This window comes from Uranotaenia lowii, chromosome 1, assembly GCF_029784155.1.
Source record: "Uranotaenia lowii strain MFRU-FL chromosome 1, ASM2978415v1, whole genome shotgun sequence".
Classification (NCBI taxonomy): Eukaryota; Metazoa; Arthropoda; class Insecta; order Diptera; family Culicidae; genus Uranotaenia; species Uranotaenia lowii.
This window is the reverse complement of record NC_073691.1, coordinates 19,847,444-19,870,388: the sequence shown is the minus strand read 5'-3', so window position 1 is coordinate 19,870,388 and position 22,945 is coordinate 19,847,444. Positions and strand designations below refer to the sequence as shown.

Genomic DNA, 22,945 nt, shown 5'->3' with positions numbered 1-22,945 from the left:
ATGGCAGTTTAATTTACCGGCAGCAATGTGCATTACACATTCATTCGATGGGGCGTGAAACCGGTGGGCTGTTTTCCAGTGGTTTTCTGACGTTTGGTTTCACCGGGCTTATTCACGATCAAAGTTAGCTTTGCCGTGTGTTTATGAAACGTAACAATTGCGTTGACTTTTGGCTGATATCCCGAATAGAACAGAACCATGGTATCACATTCTTTTTCCATTGAATTTCAATGTGACCATGAACTTCATGGTAAAAACAACATCCGGCGAGCGTAAATTTTTCAAGAGTTCACAATTCCAAGTTTTTCGTGTAGGGCGATTTTTTGACAGCCGCAGCTCGTGGAACGTTTTTTTTCTCTCCGCAATCATTCTCGGTCGGGAGAAGGGTTTTCGAAAGTTTTTTTTATAGGTTTTAGAAGGTTTTTTTTTAATATGTTTATTCAAAGTGTTCGGAGATTGGCGCAACGGTAAGTTAAAGTTAAAGTTAACAGGAGACAATCATTAATAATATTTTATATTCTAGCAACAAACACTCTGCGGATGGCACAGGTTCCGGTAGCCAATGGATGACGGGATGCGAGCCTCAAAGCAGTCCAGTAAATAATGAATTGTAAGTAATGTGTCAAGATTATTAGAATAAATAATAAATGTCAAGAAATTTATTGTTTTTTTTTCTAAAACAAACATGAAAAAATGATGACAGAAAAAAATCGAGTACAAAAAAACCCACCATAAGCAAAATTTTTATTACAGCGGTTTAACAATGAAAATCATCGGATTTTAATGATTTTACTATGAAAAATTGGAAGATGCTACAACAATGAACTTCATATTTTTGGGCTTCTCAATGTATGGAAAATCGCCATTTTTTTCATGGTCACGCTGCATAACAATACCCCTTTTTCATGGTTATTTTCGGCAAAACGATGAAATGTACGGTCGTAAACTATGAATTCCAATGTGTATTCACGGTATCGTGGACGATTATAATCATGGTGTAAACCATACAATTTATGGTTTGTGAATATGGAATTCATGGTGTTTTCACGGTGCAATCCTATTCGGGATGATAACAAAACATCATCAACGTGGTAAACAATCAAGTTTAGCTGTAGACAGCAGGTAAGTTCTGTTTGTAAAAACTTAATTAATTCGCTGATTTTTGGCTAATATGATAACAAAACATCTTCGATGAGGTTAACATTCAATGTTACTGAAAACGACGAGTAAACTGACCAAAGTGGTCTGTGCTGTGACTTGAATACAAAACCATATTTGAAGCTCAGTGCAAAAATAGATATTTTATCCAATTTCTACGGAATCTTTACAAAATGATTGAAATCGGACGTCTCAACCTTGAGCAAAGTCGCACTTCAGCGTAAAATTGAAGAAAAATTGGTCTCCGGTGCCAAATAAAGATCGCAAAAAAACAAAACAAAATTTATTAAAATTGATCCAAATGACGTCCGCCACTTAAAGACACATCAGTCAGAAATCAGCGCCGAACTTAAACAAATTAACGTCCACAACATCAAACCTCCGGTGGTTCGTTAGCTCGAATGAGGACCCCAAATTCAGGCAGAAAAAGGGCCTCCGTCACTACCTCACATCATCATTTGAAAAGAAGACAAAAAACGACCGCAAAACGTACGGCGGCAGGCTGCCCCCACGCAGTAGTAGCTTCGTCGTATAGGGACCAACAAATTTCGGACCCATTGATATACCAGAAACAAACTGACACGGAAAGGGAGCAGAATGCCGCCGCCGCCGCCGCCGCGCAGACACTTTCAATTAGGCAGCATCTAAAACAAATTTCCGCCTTTCACGCCACCGACGCCGCCACCGCCTTTCGACGCCAATCAACCGAGAGACGCCAAAATTTGGATAGCCACCAGCCATCAAAAGTGATTCGGCCGATCTTCCGAAACCCTCTGAATGATGCGATGAAGCTCACCGGCTCTGTCGATCGAGAATAGCGCTGCCGAAACCGAATGCGAGTGAGTGAGTGGGTAATAATTAGAAGATGATATAGTGGAAAACTCGGCGACCACGGTTTGTTGTGTTTTGTGGATTCTGGAAGGTGGAGAAATTGCTGACTCACATTTCCGGCGCCGCCGCCGGCCGCCGCAGGATTTGAGGCTTATACGATAACCGGTAAAGGTTGCTGGCGCCAAGGCCGGAAACCCGGGGTCCTCCTCCTGATCCTTTAATGAAATCTGTGTGAGCTCGACGAAGGATGACCCGAAAGCGAGCATCATCCCAAAAACTACAATGAGAGCAGGCAACGGAATCAAACCTATGTAGGTAAGCCGTTTAAATCCAATTAAAGGACTAGAGCTCCGTAAAAAGGTGCCACACTGGTCCGTTTCTCGGCTTTGACTTTGCCAGTTGAGATTGTGTTGCCCGGCTTGGCTAAGCTCTCAGCAGGAAGTTGTTATGGTTGGTGTCCTTTTTCCATGAGCTCAAGCAAACCAAGCGCGCTGCACCGGTAAGTGTGAAATGACAAATGGGATTTACTGTTTCGGCTGGCGGACCTCTTCTGCATCGGAGAGGTCACACATTGAGACCGTTTCAGGTCACCCTGTAGAGTGTGGCGCCTGCCCTACTAATTAATCATTTGCCGAGGGTGATGTATGCTCTTTGAAGCTTTAATTTCCCTGCACGCCATCACCCGAAAACGACACGACACGGAAAACGGAATGTTTAACGGTGTATCATCCGCAGAATACGTCACCACGGGCTAAACAACGACACAACGACAGGGTGAGCTTGATAAATCATCATCTCCCAGACATTCGTCCTTGCAGAACGCGAAGTCCACGACGAAGGAACAATCGGCCCAAAGACGAGAGAGCGAGCGCGCGGACACGGATAATTTATAGTTTATATGCAAATTTATTACACTCATGTATGAATAAATTTGTTAGTTTTGTGTTAATTCTTCTGGGATGCGGAGATACCGAGGGACGTGGCGCGGTGCAAGCCGAGAGCACTTTGAATTTGGTACGCGCTTTCAATTTTTTACGATTATTGAAACGGCAATAAAATCTACCCCAACACCAACCACCCCGTTGACTCAACAATGGGCACTCAAGTTTTGACGAATGCGACGAAGTCGAAAAAAAGCAAACCGCACAAACAAGTACCCACAACTCACGGTACAGCCGCAGCGAAAAAATCGCAATAAATCAAATTCAAATTAGTAACGAATAGAATGGAGCGAACGAACGCGCACGCATTAACGATCTCTGTGTATATTGCTACGGCGAGCGGACTTTTTTTCTTCCGTCCAATAACTGGGAGTTGGAACTAGCTAGCAGAGATGGCGCATTGCATCCTTCCTGTGCTTCGTTCGAATTTCAACCCGCGGTTGTTTTTTAGCACTTCCGACCGATGCACAGCAGCACAAAAGAGACCCCGATAGAAATCAATCCACAAACGGCTACACGCCATCCGCCACAAAAGAGGAAGCAATCAAATGACAGAAATTACCCCGAAATTAATTTGTTAGCTCTCTATTTAGATGGAAATTTGATGACGCTCGTAATTGTTGCCGCTGGCTGGCTCGTTGCCGTCATAAATCACACCAATTTCGGTCGACAGTCATGGGAAAACAAGAACCACTCGAAGCAAATTTATCCTTAGGTGCGTGCTTACCTTCGTTTTTTTTCGATGTCTTCAGCGCTCAAATTGATTGTTTGTTATCATATTAGCCAAAAGTCAATCGAACTCGAAGACAGGAAGACAGAAAACTGAGCAGAGACGACTTTGATCCGACGCGCACGAGCAAATGTCACCAATTGAACACGCTTAGCTTTTTTAAGCTGTTTTTGTTTAAAATTAACCATCTAAAAACTTCTTCCGAGAATTTGTCATGAAATTGAAAATCAAAAAAAAAACATTTTAATCTAAACTTGAGTACATCACATTGATCTCAAAGATTTCAAGTTCAAGATTCATATTCTAAATGTCAGAAAGATTTTGAAGTTCCAATTTCTGATTTCTGATCCGACTGTCAGATAAAGATTTTAAATAAAAACATCAGATTTCAGATTTAGATTCCAAATTCAGATTTCGGATTCAGATTTAATATTTAAGATTCAGATTTAGATTTCAGATTTGAGATTTATATTTCAGATTTAGATTTACAAGTTAAGATGTTTAGATTAAGATTTCAGAATGAAATCTAAATTAGATTCAGATTTCAGATTCAGATTTAAAATTCAGATTTCAGATTCAGATTTCAGATTCAGATTTCAGATTCAGATTTCAGATTCAGATTTCAGATTCAGATTTTAGATTCAGATTTCAGATTCCGATTTCAGATTCAGATTTTAGATTCAGATCTCAGATAAGTTTAAATATTTAAGATTCAAATTTCGGATTTCAGATTCAAGTTTTAGATTCAGGTTTGGAGTTAAGATTTCAGATTTCGAATCTAGATTTATGAGTCGAAATTTGAAATTTAAAATCCGGGTTTGGATTCATTTTTTTTAATGAACCGACGTTTCGATTCCTTATAAATCCTGTTTCAAGGCACCCATCACGTTTTTCATTAATTTAATAGTTTATTAATCCATTTACGGTAAGCGGATAGACGAAATTAATCTTCGTAGTAAATTGGATCGTTTTCAACACTTCCGCAAAGCGGTTTCGTTTATTCAATGGAAACTTTTACAACTGGGAGACAAACTGTACCCAATTCTCCTCCTCTCCAGGGGCTATAGACTTCATCGAAATTTTAACACCTACCTATCTAAGGCAGGAGCCAACTAACAAACTTAATTTCATCACCTCTCGCCGTAGCGCCCGGTTGATAATTGCTAATTACATTATCCCCGGATATCTCTTCCTCTAAACCGACCAACGAGCTAACTTCCATCCATGGCGACCGTAAAACTTTTGGCTGGCTTTATGTGGATAGCTGCATCGGCTGTCCTCCTACTGGCAACTGCAGAAACTACGGATATAATAAATTGGATTGGATTAAAATTCATTTCCTCGTCGTTGTCGGTAAGAAGCGCAAAGTATTCGTGTCGTTCGTCGCCTGTCGCCATTTGAACAAGGCGACGATGCGCATTTGCCAAAAACCAAACCCGAAAACCGCTTTGAAGTTTTCCTCCGTTTTTACTCCACACCACGCACAGATCCAATTTGTTCTGAATCCGAATTCGTTGTTGGTTCCCTTTAATTTTCGAATCCCATCCGCCGCCGCCGCCGCCGCCTACTCCGTTTTCAAAGTTTTCCAGCTTCCAACAGTGAGCATCGGTCGACAAGCTAATAGTCCCTGTTGTTGTTTTTGCCGTATCTTCTTAAGGGTGACCCTCATTCTCCTGTGTCTGTGTGTCTATTATACTAAATTATCGAGAGTAATTTACATCTATTTGATTTTGTGGTGTGGTTCCCTCATTCGATCCGCTCATGGTCGCCGTCATCGTCGTTTCTTCCGCTCCTAGCGTGTTTTTAAGTTGTTTTCGTGTGTGCGCGCACAGACCTGCGCCCATTGATACCCAATTTTGTGTGTTGTCTCTTCCATTCGTTCCTTCGACGTGCTTTTTTCTTCTCTCCACTCTACTCTACTCGTAACAAAGCATGTTATAATCTTGTTTATTTAATTTGATTCATTTAATGGCACATTGCCACACTCTATTCCCTTTATCTCGTCGTCGTCTTGGTCGTCGACGTTTCGATTGTTTAGGAGCGAACACCAATTTGTGAATGAATCTCTTTCGCGTCGTCCCTCTCTTCATGCAGCTTTCGATCCGGACGTTTGGGATATCCGGCCTCACGCTTCAATGACCACACAAAACCAAAGCTAGCCGATAGTTTGTACTCCCGAGAAACGATCCGAATCGAACTACTTGAAATCAATTTCTCTGAGGAGCTTGCTTCCCTGCTTGTTTGGGAGAATTTTACCAGTTATTGGTTCCGGAGGTGTCTCTGGAATCCAGAAAAAAACAATACTCCACTATCTACAACAACACCTCGTAAAAAGGTGAGACGAAAAATAAAACAAACCTTGGTGGTGTGATCAAACAAACTAGAGGAAACTAGGAATTTCACGGACGATATTCGATCGGATCGTCGTTCATGGGAATGAGAAAATAGTCGTCGTCGCCTACTTGATGGCGAAAGATCACATAACTCGAGAAACTCCTACCCGGACAGAAATTGGATAACACCTTCTTCGGAAATGTAGACAGATCATCATCACCGTCGGTTCTGGATGAGCGATTGATTAGAGGGAGAGAGGTCTATTCTCGTTACCGTTCAGTAGGTTCCGTTGTCGTTATACCGATCGGAAATTGCTGCACCTTACCATAGGTACCATGGTCATGATGTGCAAGACGAAACGAGGCTGAAAGCTGTTGATGATCATGGCGACCGATTTGCATCACTGCGCATTTCACACACTTGTTGTTGTAAGCAGCTTGTTGAGCACTCGAGTCGGATTCATCCAACCGGTGATGATGATTACCACACCACATTCCTTAACCAGGAGGTAACTTTAAACGGTGCAAGCCCAATAGACCGATCAATGTCCAATGAACAGAGGGAGAGATGCTGAGGTGGTATCGGATTGATCTATGGGAATTTGTAGTTCGATAACGAAAAACTTCAGTGCGTCAGCAATGTTCACAGGATTGAAAATTATGCTTGGAAAAAAATTCCTGTCACAAAATCAGAAGGCTTTGAATGAGCGAAATTCAGTCCAATCTTTAAGTGTATAATTTCGGACAGATTTGACTGATAATAATCGAACGAAAATCAGACTCATTACGTGCCATTTCCGATTAGGGCCGCCATGCGAATTTGACACTTTAATACCCAGTAGGAAAAAGGGCAACTTTTCAACAACGATTTCCTCTCGTTTCTTTTATTTCAAATTGAAACTGATCACGAAGAAAGGATATGTTTTTTTTTTGCATGTAGGCTAATATAAGATTGTATATTTCGTTTTTGAAGGTTTTTTTTTTCTTCGAAACGGATCAAATATTAACGAATTTTAACCCGATTTTACATACTGGGTACTTTACACGATTAAATGCGTTCAACCAAGCACGAATGAAATTTCATAAATTCTGATAAATTTTTTTTTTTTTTTTCAAAGTTTCATTTCTCAACTGGTTTTGGTATTACGATTATTTCAGCCCGAAAACTATCGAAAAATGGTTCACATTCTGGTTAAAATTGGAGCGAATGCTGTAAGAATTTACAGCAAATCGGGTCAAATCAACCCGGATCGGAGCGAGTCTCTCAAACGGACCGATTACTGTCAAAAGAAAGCTTCGGATTTTGTTCGTTTTTTCCGGAACAATTCCCGCTGCTAAAAAGCAGTGTCGAATTGACAGAAAAAAAATCGTCGCCTGGTTTCACTGGTTCAACGAAACCAACTTCAGACCGACTTTCGGCAGACTATTCAATCTGGATTAATTAAAGCAATCATATTTTTTCAGTTGTCCCTGCCAAATTTGTTTACAAGTTTTGTACAATATTTCCAATCGAATCTATGGTTATGTATGGTGAAATTAAAATAAAATACACAACCAAAACTTTATTTGATAATTTTTCCAACGAAAATTAACAAACAAATCAACAGGGCAGAGCGTTCGGATTTTTTGTCCGTTTTTTCGAAAAACTGTCATTTTTTGGTCCGAAAACTGTCAGATTTTGGTTGGAAAACTAATCGATTTTGGTCTGGAAACGATGTTGACAGCTCACTCGTAAAAACTTATCGCCGTCAGGGAAGTTGTGTCATCAGGGCACTGAATTGGTCCGAATTCGGATCGATTTCCGGTATGTTTTTGAACCGATTCACGGGTTCATCGGACAAAATTCCGATCGATTTCGGTCCGATTTTTCGATCCGAGAAGAGAAGTGAAATTCTTCAAGCATGCTTAAGTAAAATCTTTCTGAGCAGAACAAGACAGTTGGCAGTTTTCTTAAATTTTTTTCTCATTTATCAGGAAATCAGGACCATAGATTCTTGTTGAAAAATGGACTCACCTTCGATTCTGGTACCACGTCTTGACCTGGGTATCACTTAGGCCCAGCTTATTGGCCAGCTCCATCCGGTCCTGCACGCTCAGGTACTTCTGCCGCTCGAAGCTCTTCTCCAGCGTCTGCAGCTGGTGGTCGGTGAAGGCGGTTCGCGCTTTGCGTTGCTTTTTACTCAGCCCCGAGGAGCCGAGGCCCATGCCGTTCTTTATGCTGTTGCCATCCTCGTCCTTGCCACCTGAAATGAGAAGGAGAAGGAAAAAAGGGGATATCAGACCAAGTTAGTTTTTTTTTTTTTTTTTGAGGAGCGGGGAAAGATCGATGACAGCTGCCTAACCCCAGCCGACGTTCGTCGATGGAAAACAACAACAAAAACACGAAAGTGGAAAATCATTCAAATACTTAACTAGCTTTGACACATTTCATTCATTTTTAATAAACTCCTGTTTCGTGTTTTGGGTTTGCTGCCGCCTTCGTCGCTTGAAGCGATTCTGAAGTGCTTAAAACTAAAGTGCGAGCAATTAATCATCTTCCGAGAGCTTTGAGCTGAACTCGACCGGTTTCCCGGTGCTTCGGATGATTGGAACTTTTCGGGAGCCCGGAGCAGCCAGCAAGAGGATATCAATTAGGTGAGAAACGGGAGTGATGGTGCAGTTTTCGCACTGCCAGCCAGGCCAGCTCCTATCTTAATTATGCTTTTAAATATTTATAACAATAATAACAGTTAGTCAGGCAGGCAGCTACTGCTCAGCGAGTAACAAAAGGGAAAAAGCAACAACAAACGAAAAAGGGTAAGCGCGACAGGAGGCAAGCGCTCGTCGTCGTCGATTGTGTTGATGCCTCTCTCATTGTGACATTTAAAAATCTATTAGGCTGCATTACGTCAGCAGATTCATTCGTTTTCGATTCGATTGTCGGCTAGCTAGCCCGAAACTCGTCAGCGTCAATCGTGTATAATCGATGATAAACGGTTGGAAAAACGTGGCAAGCCGGACGCCGCTGCTTCATCAAAGTAGTAGGCTGTAGGAAAACGGGAGCAAATGACAGATTTCTCAGCGGTTGTTTTTCTTTTTTTATTGGTGCTAAAGCGCAGCGGATATTTTTAATTCAATGACATCGTACTTTGGCACAAACAATAGACCATAATCAGTTATTTTCGCGTGGTGCTAGCAAGCTGTGAAAATTCTCGCCTTCTGTGACAGATCTGGCTCTCGCCAAGACGCCGAGGGGCTTTCGGGTGTAATTAATTGAAGCCGTTCGTGGCACATTACACCGCCAAATTGAGCCTGACAGATGGCTAATTGGGGGCCGGCAGAAAAAAAAATGTTAATCAAAAATTTTGAAAAGTTTTGTAACAGTTGAGAAATTAGTGTACAAATTTGGTTATTATTCAAATTTCAATCAACTTATCGCGTTGTTCAGTGTGACGGGTTGCATTTTTTAAGTTGCCTAATTTTGTTTCTCACCCAAAAGAGAGAAACGAAACACTCATAATTCATCCGATAATATATTTGCTCACTCTCGGCGCGGCCCTGGTCCGGCGAACAAATTGGCTAATTTACTTGGCGGACCCCTCGATTCGGAAAGCCTAGGGGTATGGAAATGCTGCCAGCACCACAATAAAAAGCTTGAGTGCATATTCGGAGCGAACAAAACGCCATTGCCGGACAAAATCGTTCATACATACTCATAAGCCAACCGGAGCGCGAGAGAGTTCGTCGAATTAGAATTAGCATCTAATCTGAAAGGCTAACAACCCATCAAATTATCATAGCACTCCAATCTAATGCTAAGTTCAACACCTGTTGATGCTGGTTAATGTCTGTGTGCTAGGGATCGTTACACTCTTAGCAGTTACCAACCTGAGTAGGCCTGGAGCTAGAATCCGGGAAGTTAATCTTTCGTAACTGAGTTATGTAGATTGCCGTACGTAGGGGAAGAGGGGGCATAATGCCCACGTTAAGAAGAAAGCCTTGTTTTAGAATACATTTGAAAAGATTAACTTTAATTTTCGATTGTGTTTGGAAGTTTGGTTTATTTTTTGTCTAAATCTGATAGTTAGAATAACTGTAAGGTCAAAAAAGGCCACAAATTTAACGAAGTTCGAAGAGTAGGTAGAAAACTGGATTTCAGATTCAGTAGGGGCATAATGCGCATATGTGTGTACTCAATCGCGCCGTTTAACGTTTAATAAGTGTTTATTGATCCAAGTGCCTCCGAAAGTGTTTGCCAGGTAAAAACACTTCTATTCTACTTCACAGATGGAAAAATGTATTGTTACGCGCAGTGCTGTCAGATATACTGAAATTCTTGTGAATAGTTCATTAAATCTATATTAAATTTAGGAATTTTAAATATATTCGTTTATATTCAAGTTATGTTTTCCAATACAACTTATAAATATCTTTAAAATTGTTGTGATGAAACTGCATATAAATTTAAACAAATATGAAACATGCTTAATGATAAACAGAGATGGCGCGTTTTGCCCCACCTAGACAAGTTTATTAAAAATCGTTCAAAATAACATAAAAAATCATTGAATAAGGAAATTTTTCGTTTTGTGATGATTTTCAAGACCAATGTTCATCATTGTAACAGATTTCAGGTAATTTTTTTTTGGCGATAGATGCCGTTATTCCTTACGAAAGTTAAGGCACAAATTGCAAGGAATATGGCTTGAAAAGTATTTTTGGATTTTTGCAAGGATTTATCGCATATTTGATGCCAATTTCTTGAACAAAAGGTTCCTACTGTTAATTAGAAGGGAATAGCGTACCGAATTCTTAAAATAAGTGTATATCTAGCTAGATATTGCAGTGGGGCGTTTTGCCCACAATGGGCATTATACCCCCAGTTCCCCTACGACGAGCTCAGTCCGGTGTGAAACAAGTCTTTTAACAGTACACGACGATAAGCAGAAATCCGGAGCCAAGTCTGTGGTTAATTGACGTTTCGAAGAACTCTTCACCGGAGTAGGCTGCGAAAAACTGTTTTCGAAAACAATCAATTGAGAAAGACAACAATCGATTGGCGCGCATGACTTGCTCGGACGTCGTTGCCAGTCAAAACCATTACAGTCAATTTAGGTTACCGGTGGAAAGGACGTAATCGATCCGCGCAGTCCACAAGAAAAGAAAAGGTCGCGTAGCTCATTCCCGACAGTTTAAGCGAGTGACAGTGTCCGACTCTGACTGACAGACCGGTTATCTGCCTTGGAATCGATCGACCGCAAATTTTAAAGAGTTTTTCACCCGTTTTTTAGCTTACAATAACTTGAATCATCGAAACGCGAATTCACTTTTTTTTTATTTCAAGAGAAAAAAGTCCGCTGCAGCGAGAGAAATCACTTAAGCTTGGAAATTATCGTCATCATCACCATCATCGGCATTTTGTCGTGTCATGTCCGAGTAATTATGGTTTTATTGATTCGCAACCATACACAAATTAATCTTGGCGGGCCACATCTTCGCCCCGGCTCGGCTTTCTACCACGTAACTTTATGTAAACACAAAAAACTGAAGTTTTATTCAAAAACGTAATTACTGAGCATAGTAAAATTTTAGTTTTTTAATGAAAAAAAAACGAAATGTTTAAATTTTTTTTTTATATTTTGTATGTTTCAACATTCAATTATGGATATTAAATTTTATTTGAGTGTATTTTTGTTGTTGTCATTCCATATTAATGCCTACTGTGTTATGTTTCTTTTCATTTTCAGATTCGCTACAGGAAGGACAGTTGTCTCACGCGGAGGAATTTTCCGAATACTGGATTGTTTTGCTTGTGGAAAATAACGGAAAACAACCGGAAGAACTTTGCCAATTCGGATGTCTGCGGAAGTGATTTTTTAGAAAGCAATCTCGTATCAAAGGCAAACGAGTGTGGATTGAAAGAAAAAAAAGTGGCGACAATCTGAAAGGAAAAAAGTGAGTATTTTAACGAAACAAGCGATGGGTCGGGAAAAACTTTGAGAATTCGATTGTTTTGTTTGTGAAAGATTACGGAAAACAGTTCTAGAGTTTGTTTTGATTAGGTCGTATGAACCAATACAAACAAAACTGAGTTATTGGTTGCAAACGATTGAGAATCGTGCGTTCTGTGTTTGATAAAAAATTGGCTGTGTTTGATCAATGAATAACTTTTACAAAATGATTTGAATTTAAGACGTATCCGAATTTTTTTATTTTCGAGTGCATATTGGTTTTTGCGACTTTTTGCATCACCGTTTTTTGCCGTGCATGCAAAAAGACGCTTCGTCGAGTTGGTTTTTGCGTCGTTTGTGCATCGTCGCGAAAATTGCTTTGGCAATTGATGAAACTTTACGGTTTAATACAAAAAATCAAAGAAAACTGCCTGCAGGAGTGATTTCAGTTGTATCTAATCGGAATGGATGGCTTAATTTATTGTTGGGTAAGTATACAAAACTTTACTTTTGAAAGTGCAAAAAGCCATTATTCTGTTTCCTTTCCAGAAACAACCAAAACAATTTGAAGCAATGGATAACTTTCGCATTCTTCGAACGGTCATCGGCGTTATAGGCCTGGCCTGAAATTTCCTATAGTGAATCCCCAAACAGATAATCCTAGGAAGCACAAATTCCGGATGCCCTTTGGTGGCATTTTTCGTGCCTTAATTGAGTGGATTATAGTTACTAAGGCTCCTCCAATCAATTTTGCATTACCTAGCAAAGTATTAGGCGAATGGAATCTGTTTCGGGAATGAAAATTGTTGATCGGCAAAATGTCGTTTTCACCAAACAAGAAATGCAATAGGACTTAAGTACAATTTCACATGTAAACACTGTACTGACACTCTTTTCCAGTACATCTGAATATTCTTTTGCAATTTTAACTATAATTTTCAAATTTCCGAACGAATTCTAGCAGAATTTTAAAAAAGGGAATTAAAAATGCGATTCAAAATTTCAACAGCGATTTTCTCAGAACAAGTCAAGTGGCTCATACGACCTCATCAAAACAAACTCTAGAGTTAATCAATTTTACCAATCGATTACCGGAATCGATTTTTTCAAGAAGATTGTATCAATGAGAGCCGAAAGTTTGGCTGGAAAGGATAAAAAATGTGAGTGTAATTATCTTATGCATTACTAGAAAAAGATGCATTTCAAGTGTACATTTCGCTAAGCAGGTTGAGTTTTACCGTTGTAGTGATAAACCACTTTCAACGTGTTTTATTTATATTTTTGTTTTAAAGTGTCAATCAAAGTTTGTGTTTGTTTTCAAATTTTCAAAGAAATGCATAAAAACCAGTAGATTTTCGAGTTCAATTGTATTGCTTATGAAAATTATCGGAAATAGGCGAAATTTCAACTAATTAACCAAAAATGGATGATTGAAAAAGACTAGAACAAGAGGATCATACCTCCAGAAGGGTTCGCAGGCCGAAAGTAATAATTTCAGCAATTATTCAACAAAGGTAAGAATCTTCACTGATGATACTGAACCTTTTTACATGTATTATTGATATGATTGGAAAAAAGCCAAGTTCATCATAATTTGTGCTTGATTTTAGATTTGTGGCGAAACAGCTGCAGTTTTGTAACAACCCAGAAAGTTCCCCGTATTCAGTTGTTTGCTTGTGAAAAAATAGTGGAAAACAGCTCGAGATTTCAATCTATGGATGTTAAAAGAGTGACAAAAACAAGAAAAACCCGAAATTGTAGGAGGAGAAGATAAAAATGGTTGGTATGTTTATAGTGGGTTTCTAAAAAATTAGCAACACGAGCTGTAGTTTTTATTAAGCGTTTTTAGTTTTTTGTTTCCAGATTAACCACGAACGCACGTGACTTGGTGACGTTCAATAAAAGTCTTCCGAATTTTGTAGTTTTGCTTGTGAAAAAAGGAAAATAGCTGAATACTTCCACCAATGAATAGCCGGGAATGACTTACAAAACTGAGGATAATTTCAGTGATTTCCAGGAGGACCCAAAAGTGTTTGTGGAAATGATAAAAATGGTGTGTTTGGATCAGCAGCAGCTGCAGATGAAGTTTCAAGGAAATATTCTAAAGACAGGTAAGCCGCTTTTTGTTATTGATTCTACTTTTTGTATTTTTTGTGCAATTGAAAATCACCAAGTCAACAAATGGCAGCTTGGCCTACTACTAGCGAAAATTATTCATGGAAACATGGTAAATTTCCCCGTTTTTCGAACTAGGTAGTTTGTTCTACAGTTCAGGTGATCTAAACGCGAATCAAAATCATGCTCGAGGAAACGTGTTTTAATTGCCAACGATTCATCTAGAAGCGCAGGGCACTTATAGTTTATTAGCTGCGAAGGTGGTGGCACCACATTTTCCCCGACACCTCATCGTATCGAAGCCTCGTAGTAGGCAGAACGTACTAAGTACTCGGTAGTCGTTAGATTAGCCAGGCTAATGGCAGAGGGCTCTTCATTATCGACGATAGTGGTGCGCAAAACTAATCACACTCCCTCCACATCTCCCTGTCATTGCACTACTCGAAGCCAACCACTCCAGTGACATTTTCCCCGGGTGCACACCCACATTCACACATACAAAGTCACACAAACACACAAACAAATCAGGGGTAGATGGTGTGTTAGGTTGTAAAGTTGACGAATAAACTTCTGCTTGTCGACTAAGTGCAGTCATCGCGCTAACCTGGTTGTGTGGTGTATCATTACCGTTGCCATTATTGTGGTTACCCTACCCCGTCCTTTGCCACTTCGCATCGCTGCGCTGTGTTGCTGCTAGTTTATATGATGATTGGCCTCGTTGGAACACCGACCGACGTTTTTGATCTATCGTAAGGGATAACAACACGACCCATTTGATTCCAGTGTGGGTGCAATTTCCCCAGTGCTCAACCGTTTTGCCTTTAAACTAGTAAACAATTTGATCGTGTTAAATTTGACGGATAAGTTCTGCTAAACTGTCAAAATGACTTATAGGGAAAACACACTCGGAGAAAATCACTCGATCATCCTAAGTGATTACTCGGTTGCAAATGAGCAGCACATATTTTCTCACGACTTCGGAAGATTTTCTTGGAAATCTTGCAACAATGAAACTCTTAAAAGTTTTCCGAGAACAGTAAGTCCTCAGCAAAGACGCCAGACAATCGAAGGGCCGACGGGAAAGTTTGCCATTTCCCACCGAAACTGCAGCGCAAAAAGAGTATTTCACCACCACCCGGATTGTTCCTTCGACGCCGGCAACAAACAATACTAAGTCGAGGACGAGGACGAGGATTGCATGGCACAAAATTGAAACGAATTTACTTATTATTGTAATTTTTCCATCGAGTTTGTTTCCCCCTTCCTCGTATGGTTTCCTCCAAAGGATGGTGATGACGCCGAGCAGAGAGAAGAAGCTGGGAAAAAAAGTGCCCCGAAAATTATACAGTTGTTTTTCACCATCATCATCTCACTCGAAATTAAGTACGTTCATTATTGTGTAAATCACGAATTCATGTTTCATCAGAACCTCCACATCCACCCCAAGGATGATGGTTGAAGGCACGGTCAAAAGAGGTTTTCAAACTCTTCTCCTCGGTCGGAGTTTGGGTTCCTGCGAAATGAATCAGAACCCTGGCCTGGCTTGAACGTCAATTGAACACCGAGTCAAGAGGAGAGAGTACCCCGCGTCAAGAGACCAGGAGGCAACCGGGAAAATCATTGTTATTTGTTGTTTTGCGAATTGAGAGCAAACATCACGTCAGCAGCCAGCACACGGAAAATGTTTTTACATTTTTTTCTTTTTTTAGAGTTTCGTGTTTGTTCTGTTTCTGCAAAGCAGGAGGAATGAGTGAAGCGAAAGGGTGCCGCTTCCAAGTTTGGTGATATTGTGTTATTGTTGGGCGAGATTCGTCCGTTTTTCTAGCAGCGCTCAGCAGGCGCTGAGTTTTCGGGACAAGGAGGAGAGGAAAACTCCGACAACAAGTATCATTGTCGATAAGAGCAGAGTCGAGTGCGAGTGCGGCTACAAAGCTGCCACACCGAGAGAGCAAACGTGTAGCAGGAGCAGGCGGAGGAAAAATATGATTATTGGTGAAGACGAGTGCTGTGCTACGACGCTCTCTTGACTGCTCGAGGGGTGTGTGTTGTGCTAACAATGTTACACAGTTGTTGAGAGGGCTTGACTTGGCGTTTTTTTTGCCTCCACTGTGAGAAGCATTTTTCCGTCGTCGACGTTGCCGCACAAAAGGAAAAAGTGAGCAGCTTCAAGTGGGTATAGAATTGCAATTTAAGGGGATCTGCGAATAAACGGACAGAAAGACGAACGCGGAGGGAAGCAATCGTGATTTTATGTCAAGCAGGAGTGTCAATTGGAGCTACTTGACTATGAAGGTCGACCGAATCGAATTACACGTTTGCGGCGACCGGAACGGCGAGATGAAGAGAAGAGAACCGAGGAATGTAAGTAAGTATACCAACTAAGAGCTAAAGTTTAATGGGGCGATCACGATGTTTTTGCAGAAGGAAAATTGCTGTTTTTTCTCCTTAGTTTTCCTTCAGCATCCATTAGAGTGATCCGAAGCAGAAGATGGAAGTTAATTTTCCAACAATGTCGTCGTTGACGACGACTTATGTACAAGCAGAAAACGGACACATACACGACCGACATCAACCAAGTGTAGATGGTAATCTATGCGGAATATTCAAGGAGAGAGCAGAAGCAGCGACAGCTGAAGGAGAGTAAAGCATGGTGTAGTTGTATGCGTGAGATGTGATTTTTATTGCAACACCATCAGTAAGGAAACGAACCTTATCATCGCAGCGCAGCTGCGAGACAGAGAGAATTATTGCGAAGAGCAAAAGAGAGGAACGAAGCGCGCCCACAGCATCCGAAGCAGATGAAGAAACAGCCAAGAAAAGTGGCAACACCAAACACACGACACGATAAATAAAATACGCCACGCCTTTTTCCGTTCGGTGTCGCTTGTTTTTTCGGAGTGAGGTGAAGTGTTATGTCGAATTACGGTCTCCGCGATAAATGGCTTCGAGAAAGATGTTACATTCAATTAACCACGACCATTTTAGCGTCAGCTACATTAATTCTTTATCGATTGATTAAAACGGTTCGTCATCAAATATTCCATTTATCTACTCAAAAAAACACTAACCTCAATCAATCACAGCAATCGTTGAACTCGCGCCCAGCTGTCATAAATAGAGATAGACACCCGGGCTACTACGGTACAAAACATAAACCGCAACTCTAATAATAACAGGCTTGGGACCGAACCGAAAGTCAAAGAACAAACACCGGCCAACTGTGATCACTACAAAACTACCCGAAACAGGTTGCGAACGCGGGTAGGGAATAAAATTGATTTACTCTAATTACACACCCCTGGCACATCGACCTGTCAAAACCACGCAACTTTAACTTTACTCTTGATCCAGTCCCCTCTTTCCCCCGTTGAGCCCCAATCGGACAAACAATCTTAACATCACTAACAACAACAATAAAAAAACAGCAAAAAAAAAGGAAAACAACATTCGAAGAATTGCCTGAATTATTAACTAATTCAACCGCAAAATAGTACGTTAAACGTAATTGAAAACACTCCACCGACAACGACAACCATAGCATAGCGCTTGTCGCGCCGCTAGCTAGTTGCGTGTCGGTGCCATTGCCGTTGCCGCTGCTGCTCTCTGTTGCTCAGATTAATCGATCTCGACGCCCACCCTCCTCGTCAGCAGCCGTTCCGAACTAATTTGTAACAGCAAAGTGTGCTATTTGTAGGCGTGCTGTGCTGTGCTGTGATGGAGTCGGTTTCAGCTATGGATTCGAGCTATGGAAGAGCGAAAAAACGCGACCCGCACGACTAGCAAATGTGATTGAATATGATTGAGTGGATTACGGGAGTCTCCTCCGGCCCACCGGCCATTGCTTACCCACAAATCAGCGATGATCGAAATTTGAACACCATTTTTTCCCAAAAAAAACGACAAATCAAAAACTTTTTGAAACGATCAAATTTTAAAACTCGATTATGGGTTTTTTTGTTCCCACTAGAACTAATCACGCACATTCGCGTCACATTCGATAAACCCATAACTGCGATTGTTTTTCCTGCCCTGCGTTGCTTCTGCTCGAATTCGACAAGATAAATTAATTTATTTAAGTGTGTAGTCAGGTTAAATTAAATTTGGAGCTGGGCTATTTTAAGTTAAACGTGTCGAAACAAACAAGATCAGCCTTTTTCAAAAACGCACCTGTTGAAAAATATCATTTTTAATTTTACATCGGATAGTCAAATTCGTAGATTTTTTCTCTCAAAAGTCTTAAAATATCTTTTATATGAAATTCAACTCGGAGAAAATTTGTCATACCTAGCGTAACATTTCATTAGGACGAAACTGCCAAATGTAAAAAAATAAAGTACACCGTAATTTTGGATACGCGGTGGTACTTCACTTAATAAACGTGGTTCATCCTAAAATCAATTAAAACTTTCAAATTATCTGACTTCAAAACAAAACAATTGAGCGAAACTTCCAGGTGTAACTGGAATCGAAAACGAAAAACGGTGAAACTCGAAATTATATGAAAATAAGTGAAAAAAGTAAAAGTTCTTGATAACCAACGAACAATGAGTGATTTGATAAGATGCACCGAAATTTCAAAGGCGTTTTTTTCGTTTCGAGGAAACTGCTAGTTTCGCCCTTATGAAATGTTACGCTAGATTCTTCAATTGAAGCTGTTAAAAGTAAGGTTGCTTATTCTGCACTAAGCGTGAGCCATAAATCAGCACATTAAAACAATTTTAACAACAAATTGTTGGAAATAATTGACAATTTTCTTGGTAACATTTTCCAGTCTCTCGAAAAATGTTTTTAAGAAAAAAAAATTCAAAAATGTGTTTAAGAAAAAAATTCAAAAATGTTTATGTACAAATTAGTACGATCAATGATTTTCAACCATAATGGTTAAAAAAGTAACCATTGTTGAGTTTAAATTTTAATAGATTTTGGATAAACATGAAATATGTTTCCAAAGAGAGTTATGTGGTGCTCAATTTTAAAGCTACCATTTCTAAGAAATAAACGATATCTGTTTATTTCAAATTAGACGTGAAGCATTGAATACGCACAATTTTACAATTTCAACGTTTAAAGTTTGCAAAAAATCTTATTTATATTTCGTTACATTCCTTAAAGTACTCGGAATTTGTACCAGTTATAAGTAAAATTATTCGTTAAATATTATTTTGTTCCTCACAGAAAAGTGACACAAAATGCCCTCAGATATTGTTTGTGCTAAGCAAGGATTTGTTTAATGATAATTTTCATTCACAAACTATTCCGGATATGGAACGGTTTTCATTCCAGGAAGAGGGTTGACTGAAATTATATAATGAGTTTGACGAAAAAATAGCATAACTTGAATCTTATTCAAATTATTGTTTTCAAGCTGAGTTGGTTACAAATTAAATGCCTTTTTTACTCTTGTTGAGAAATTATTTAACGAAGAAAACTTATTCAAGGTTATAAAAACTAGATTTTATTTCAGAAACGGTTTATTTATTCACCTTTATGTGACAACTCATGAACAATAATTTTGGAGAATGAATCCAATTTTTCTAAGACCCGATTGACTTGATACTCAAAAGTGAAAATTTCATCTTTTAGTTAGTTCGCCTGATCAGAGTAAGAAGGGTCTCTCCAGGACAGTGATATCTGGAATGCACACCTCAGTGTTGTAAAGTAATAGTGTAGGAATCAGTGGATGAATTACTTCGCCTGCTCTACCGACCGATTGCATTGTCTGCGTTTGTGGACTTGGTACTCAAAAGCGAAAATTTCAACCGTAAATCCATTTGGCTTCAATAAAAAAGAAGTCATCCTGAAACTGTGTTGTCTTGATCCCAAAATCAACCGTTAAGGGGTTGGAATAAAAAAGAAAAAAATATTGTTTACTTTATTAAACCGAATGAATTCTATAATTAAAACGTTTGACCTTGTACTCCATAATGAAAATTTCGTCAGTCAATTCATCCGGTCTTTATGTGGTTGGTCTTTGCGAAAACATTTTGTCTGAAAGCAAAAACTGAGTACAACAAAGTAATTGTGTAGAAACAAGCGAATAATAAAAAAACATCTCCTGCTTCGTGAATAAAATTGAATTTTTTCAACAGGTTGACTTAGTACTCAAAAGTTAAAAGTTCATTAGTAAAGTCATCGGATCTGATCCAAAGAAGGCATGTCTTAGTTAATTCACCTGATAAATATATGAACCGTCTTTCTGGAACAGCGTATTCTGGAACCCAAACCTCAGTATAATCAAATCAAGAATTTTAAAAAATCTAGTGAAATTTTCCGAAAATGTTAACATGGTACTCAAAAGTGAAAATTTTGTCCATGATAAGATCTGGTCTGAATAAGGAAAGTTTTACTACAAATATGTTGACTGGAGCTGAAAATTAAGCACCATAAGGTAAAAATGAATGAATTTGCAAATAAAGTTCGTCGCCAAACCGATTACATTCTCCAAACCGGTTAACTTTTGATACTCCAAGGTGAAAAACTCCTCCAGTCTAAGGTTACTAATTAGCGTCGTTACTAATCACTGTTTTAGAGTGTAACTAACAACAACACAACCCATTAGCAGCCGTTTGGTTTGGATACTGTTGATACTGAGATATTAACTGATTGGCGACCATTAAATCTTACCGGAGTTCACTAATAACAGGTTGCCGCCGAATGGACGGAGGAACTTCGTGACAGTTTGCCATAAACCCCCGGCGCGATTGTGGTCACAAAAGCGCGTCGCGCGGTCACCGGAATGGTTCGGAATGGCGAAAATTAATCTCTTTCCCAAACAACATGCTAAAAACTTTTTGAAGAACACTCACCAAATGGAACGGCTACCGGTTGTCCGGGGTCATTTTTGCAGGTGTATGTTGACACCCGTCGCGACGCGACGAGGAACCCCGAAACCTTTTGCCTTCTGCCGGAACTTTAATTGGTCACTCTCTCACGTTTATTACTGGAAATGATCCGAACAAAAGGAAACTAACTGCCCTCTACAACCACAATAATAATAACAACAATGCACCACAATACTCTACACCACCGACAACAACATGTTGTTGGTTCGGTTGTTTTTGTTCTCAGTGAGATTTACTCTTTGTGGTGTTTTGTTCCTTGGTGCTGACTTCGTTAATGGTCCCGCGGACCAACGAACCGGAACCAACATGCCACATCACCGAGAACGAAACACCACCAAAACTCCGAAAGATATCCGGACGGAGAAGGCCTGCTGGCTGCGAACTTATCTCACTGCAACGATCGACAGCCGACAGCTTTAACAGTAATCGTTTTTCGTAGATTGTACGAAAAACTTTAGGAAACAAAAGTCGCTGCCCACTAAAAGGTCCATTTAATTCTGGGTGCTTTATCAACGCACATTGATCTGAAACGATTCAAGCAGGAAGCAGCGTGGTGCTCTTCTTTACCGACCAAAAATGACAACAAAGAAAAAATTCACATGTCATCCCTTTGTCGAGGTTTGCGTGAGTGTAAAAAACTGTCGCTTAATTTGTTCAATTCTCCTCTAGTTTATTTCAGTTTTATGGTAATTTAGCTCTCTAGGAATAACAATACCATAAAAGCGGCTAACGGGAGTCATTCATCGTCGTTTGGTTGAAAAATTGGCGCTACTGTCGCCACATTGACGAGTAAAGTAAACAATCGCAGCAACCGGGAACCCGCCGATACTCAAAAAGTTGGAACCGGGAATAACAACATACAATACATCCGCACGAAAAATGAAACACAAAACTTGTGTCGCTCTCTTGGGACGTTTTTAGTTTAATTTTTTTTTTAGATTTTCCAACAAAAAACACTCGAAATTATTTTTTTCCTTGTTTTGCGTGCGCTCGCCAAACGGAATCCAAGCAAGCGACGCGGGAAGTGGGAAATGTATTTTAAATTATATGCTTTAATAAATGTGTGCTTATTCGTGGGACAAGGTCCGCTGATGAAGAGATCCGTATCTAGATTGAGAGAACGATGGTTGGTTAAACTTTGTCAAAAAAAAAACGAACGAACAAGTTCGTTTTATTGTTGGTTGGTGGTGCGTCATTTCGTGCGCTAATGACAGTTTGGTCTCACCACACGGCCAGAGCAAACATATCTTGGTCGTCTGTGTGTGTGACTGTAATGAAAATCTAGTTTCCGGTGGGCGGAATTCTGCCAGCGCTACTGCTTATTGACCGTCACACCTCCCCGTACCACCGATTTGATATTGTCAGTACAGAGATAGAGAGTCCTTGTTTGGTTGTTGTGAATTACAATGGAAATTTTTGTTAAATGTGTTAAATGTGTTCGTGTGTTGAGCAGATTTCCACCTTGGGCCAAAACCATTGCGCATGAAATCGGTTTTGCTTTATAGGTAGACTAGGGGAGATGTGACTGTGACCACCATTCACAGGAAAGCCGGACGACCGGAAGCCATTTAATTCTGGTTAGCAACGAGAAGTAATTGACATTTTAGCGTTGAATGGGAAAAATAAAGCGAAGCGGGTTACACCCAGGGTTGCCAGGTGCCCAGATTTGTCTGTAAAACCAAGACTTTTGACCCTTCGTCCAGATATTGGTCAGACACAGATTTTGCCCAGATTTTTGCTGAGAGTGCCCAGATTTTACAGACTTTCAAAATTGACAGATAAAATCAATATTAATGTATCTGATTTGATATGTAAGTGGCAGATTTGACTAAAATCTGATTTGTATTCTTTGATATGACCAATCAATCGTTTTTTAAATAAGATCGGCATGGTACGTGGAAGGAAAAAGTGTTTGTTATGTAGTTATCAACACGAAAATAACCCGTACACCATAGCACAAACACCCCCCCCCCCCCCCTCCCCCCGCTCACACACGATTCACCAATATTAATTTCTTCTTGTTTAGTACCAAATTTGTGATTTTCCTTATGCACAGACACACACA

General features: G+C 39.9%; 1 protein-coding gene across 1 annotated transcript in view; it reads right to left on the bottom strand.

The window, feature by feature from the left end:
- Nucleotides 1-22,945, bottom strand: part of LOC129745452 (homeobox protein B-H1) — a 70,644-nt gene that overhangs the window by 10,787 nt on the left and 36,912 nt on the right. Inside the window, exon 2 of the mRNA XM_055738552.1 lies at nucleotides 8,008-8,236. Coding sequence (XP_055594527.1) covers nucleotides 8,008-8,236 — 229 coding nt within the window. The remainder of the gene's footprint in view (nucleotides 1-8,007; nucleotides 8,237-22,945) is intronic.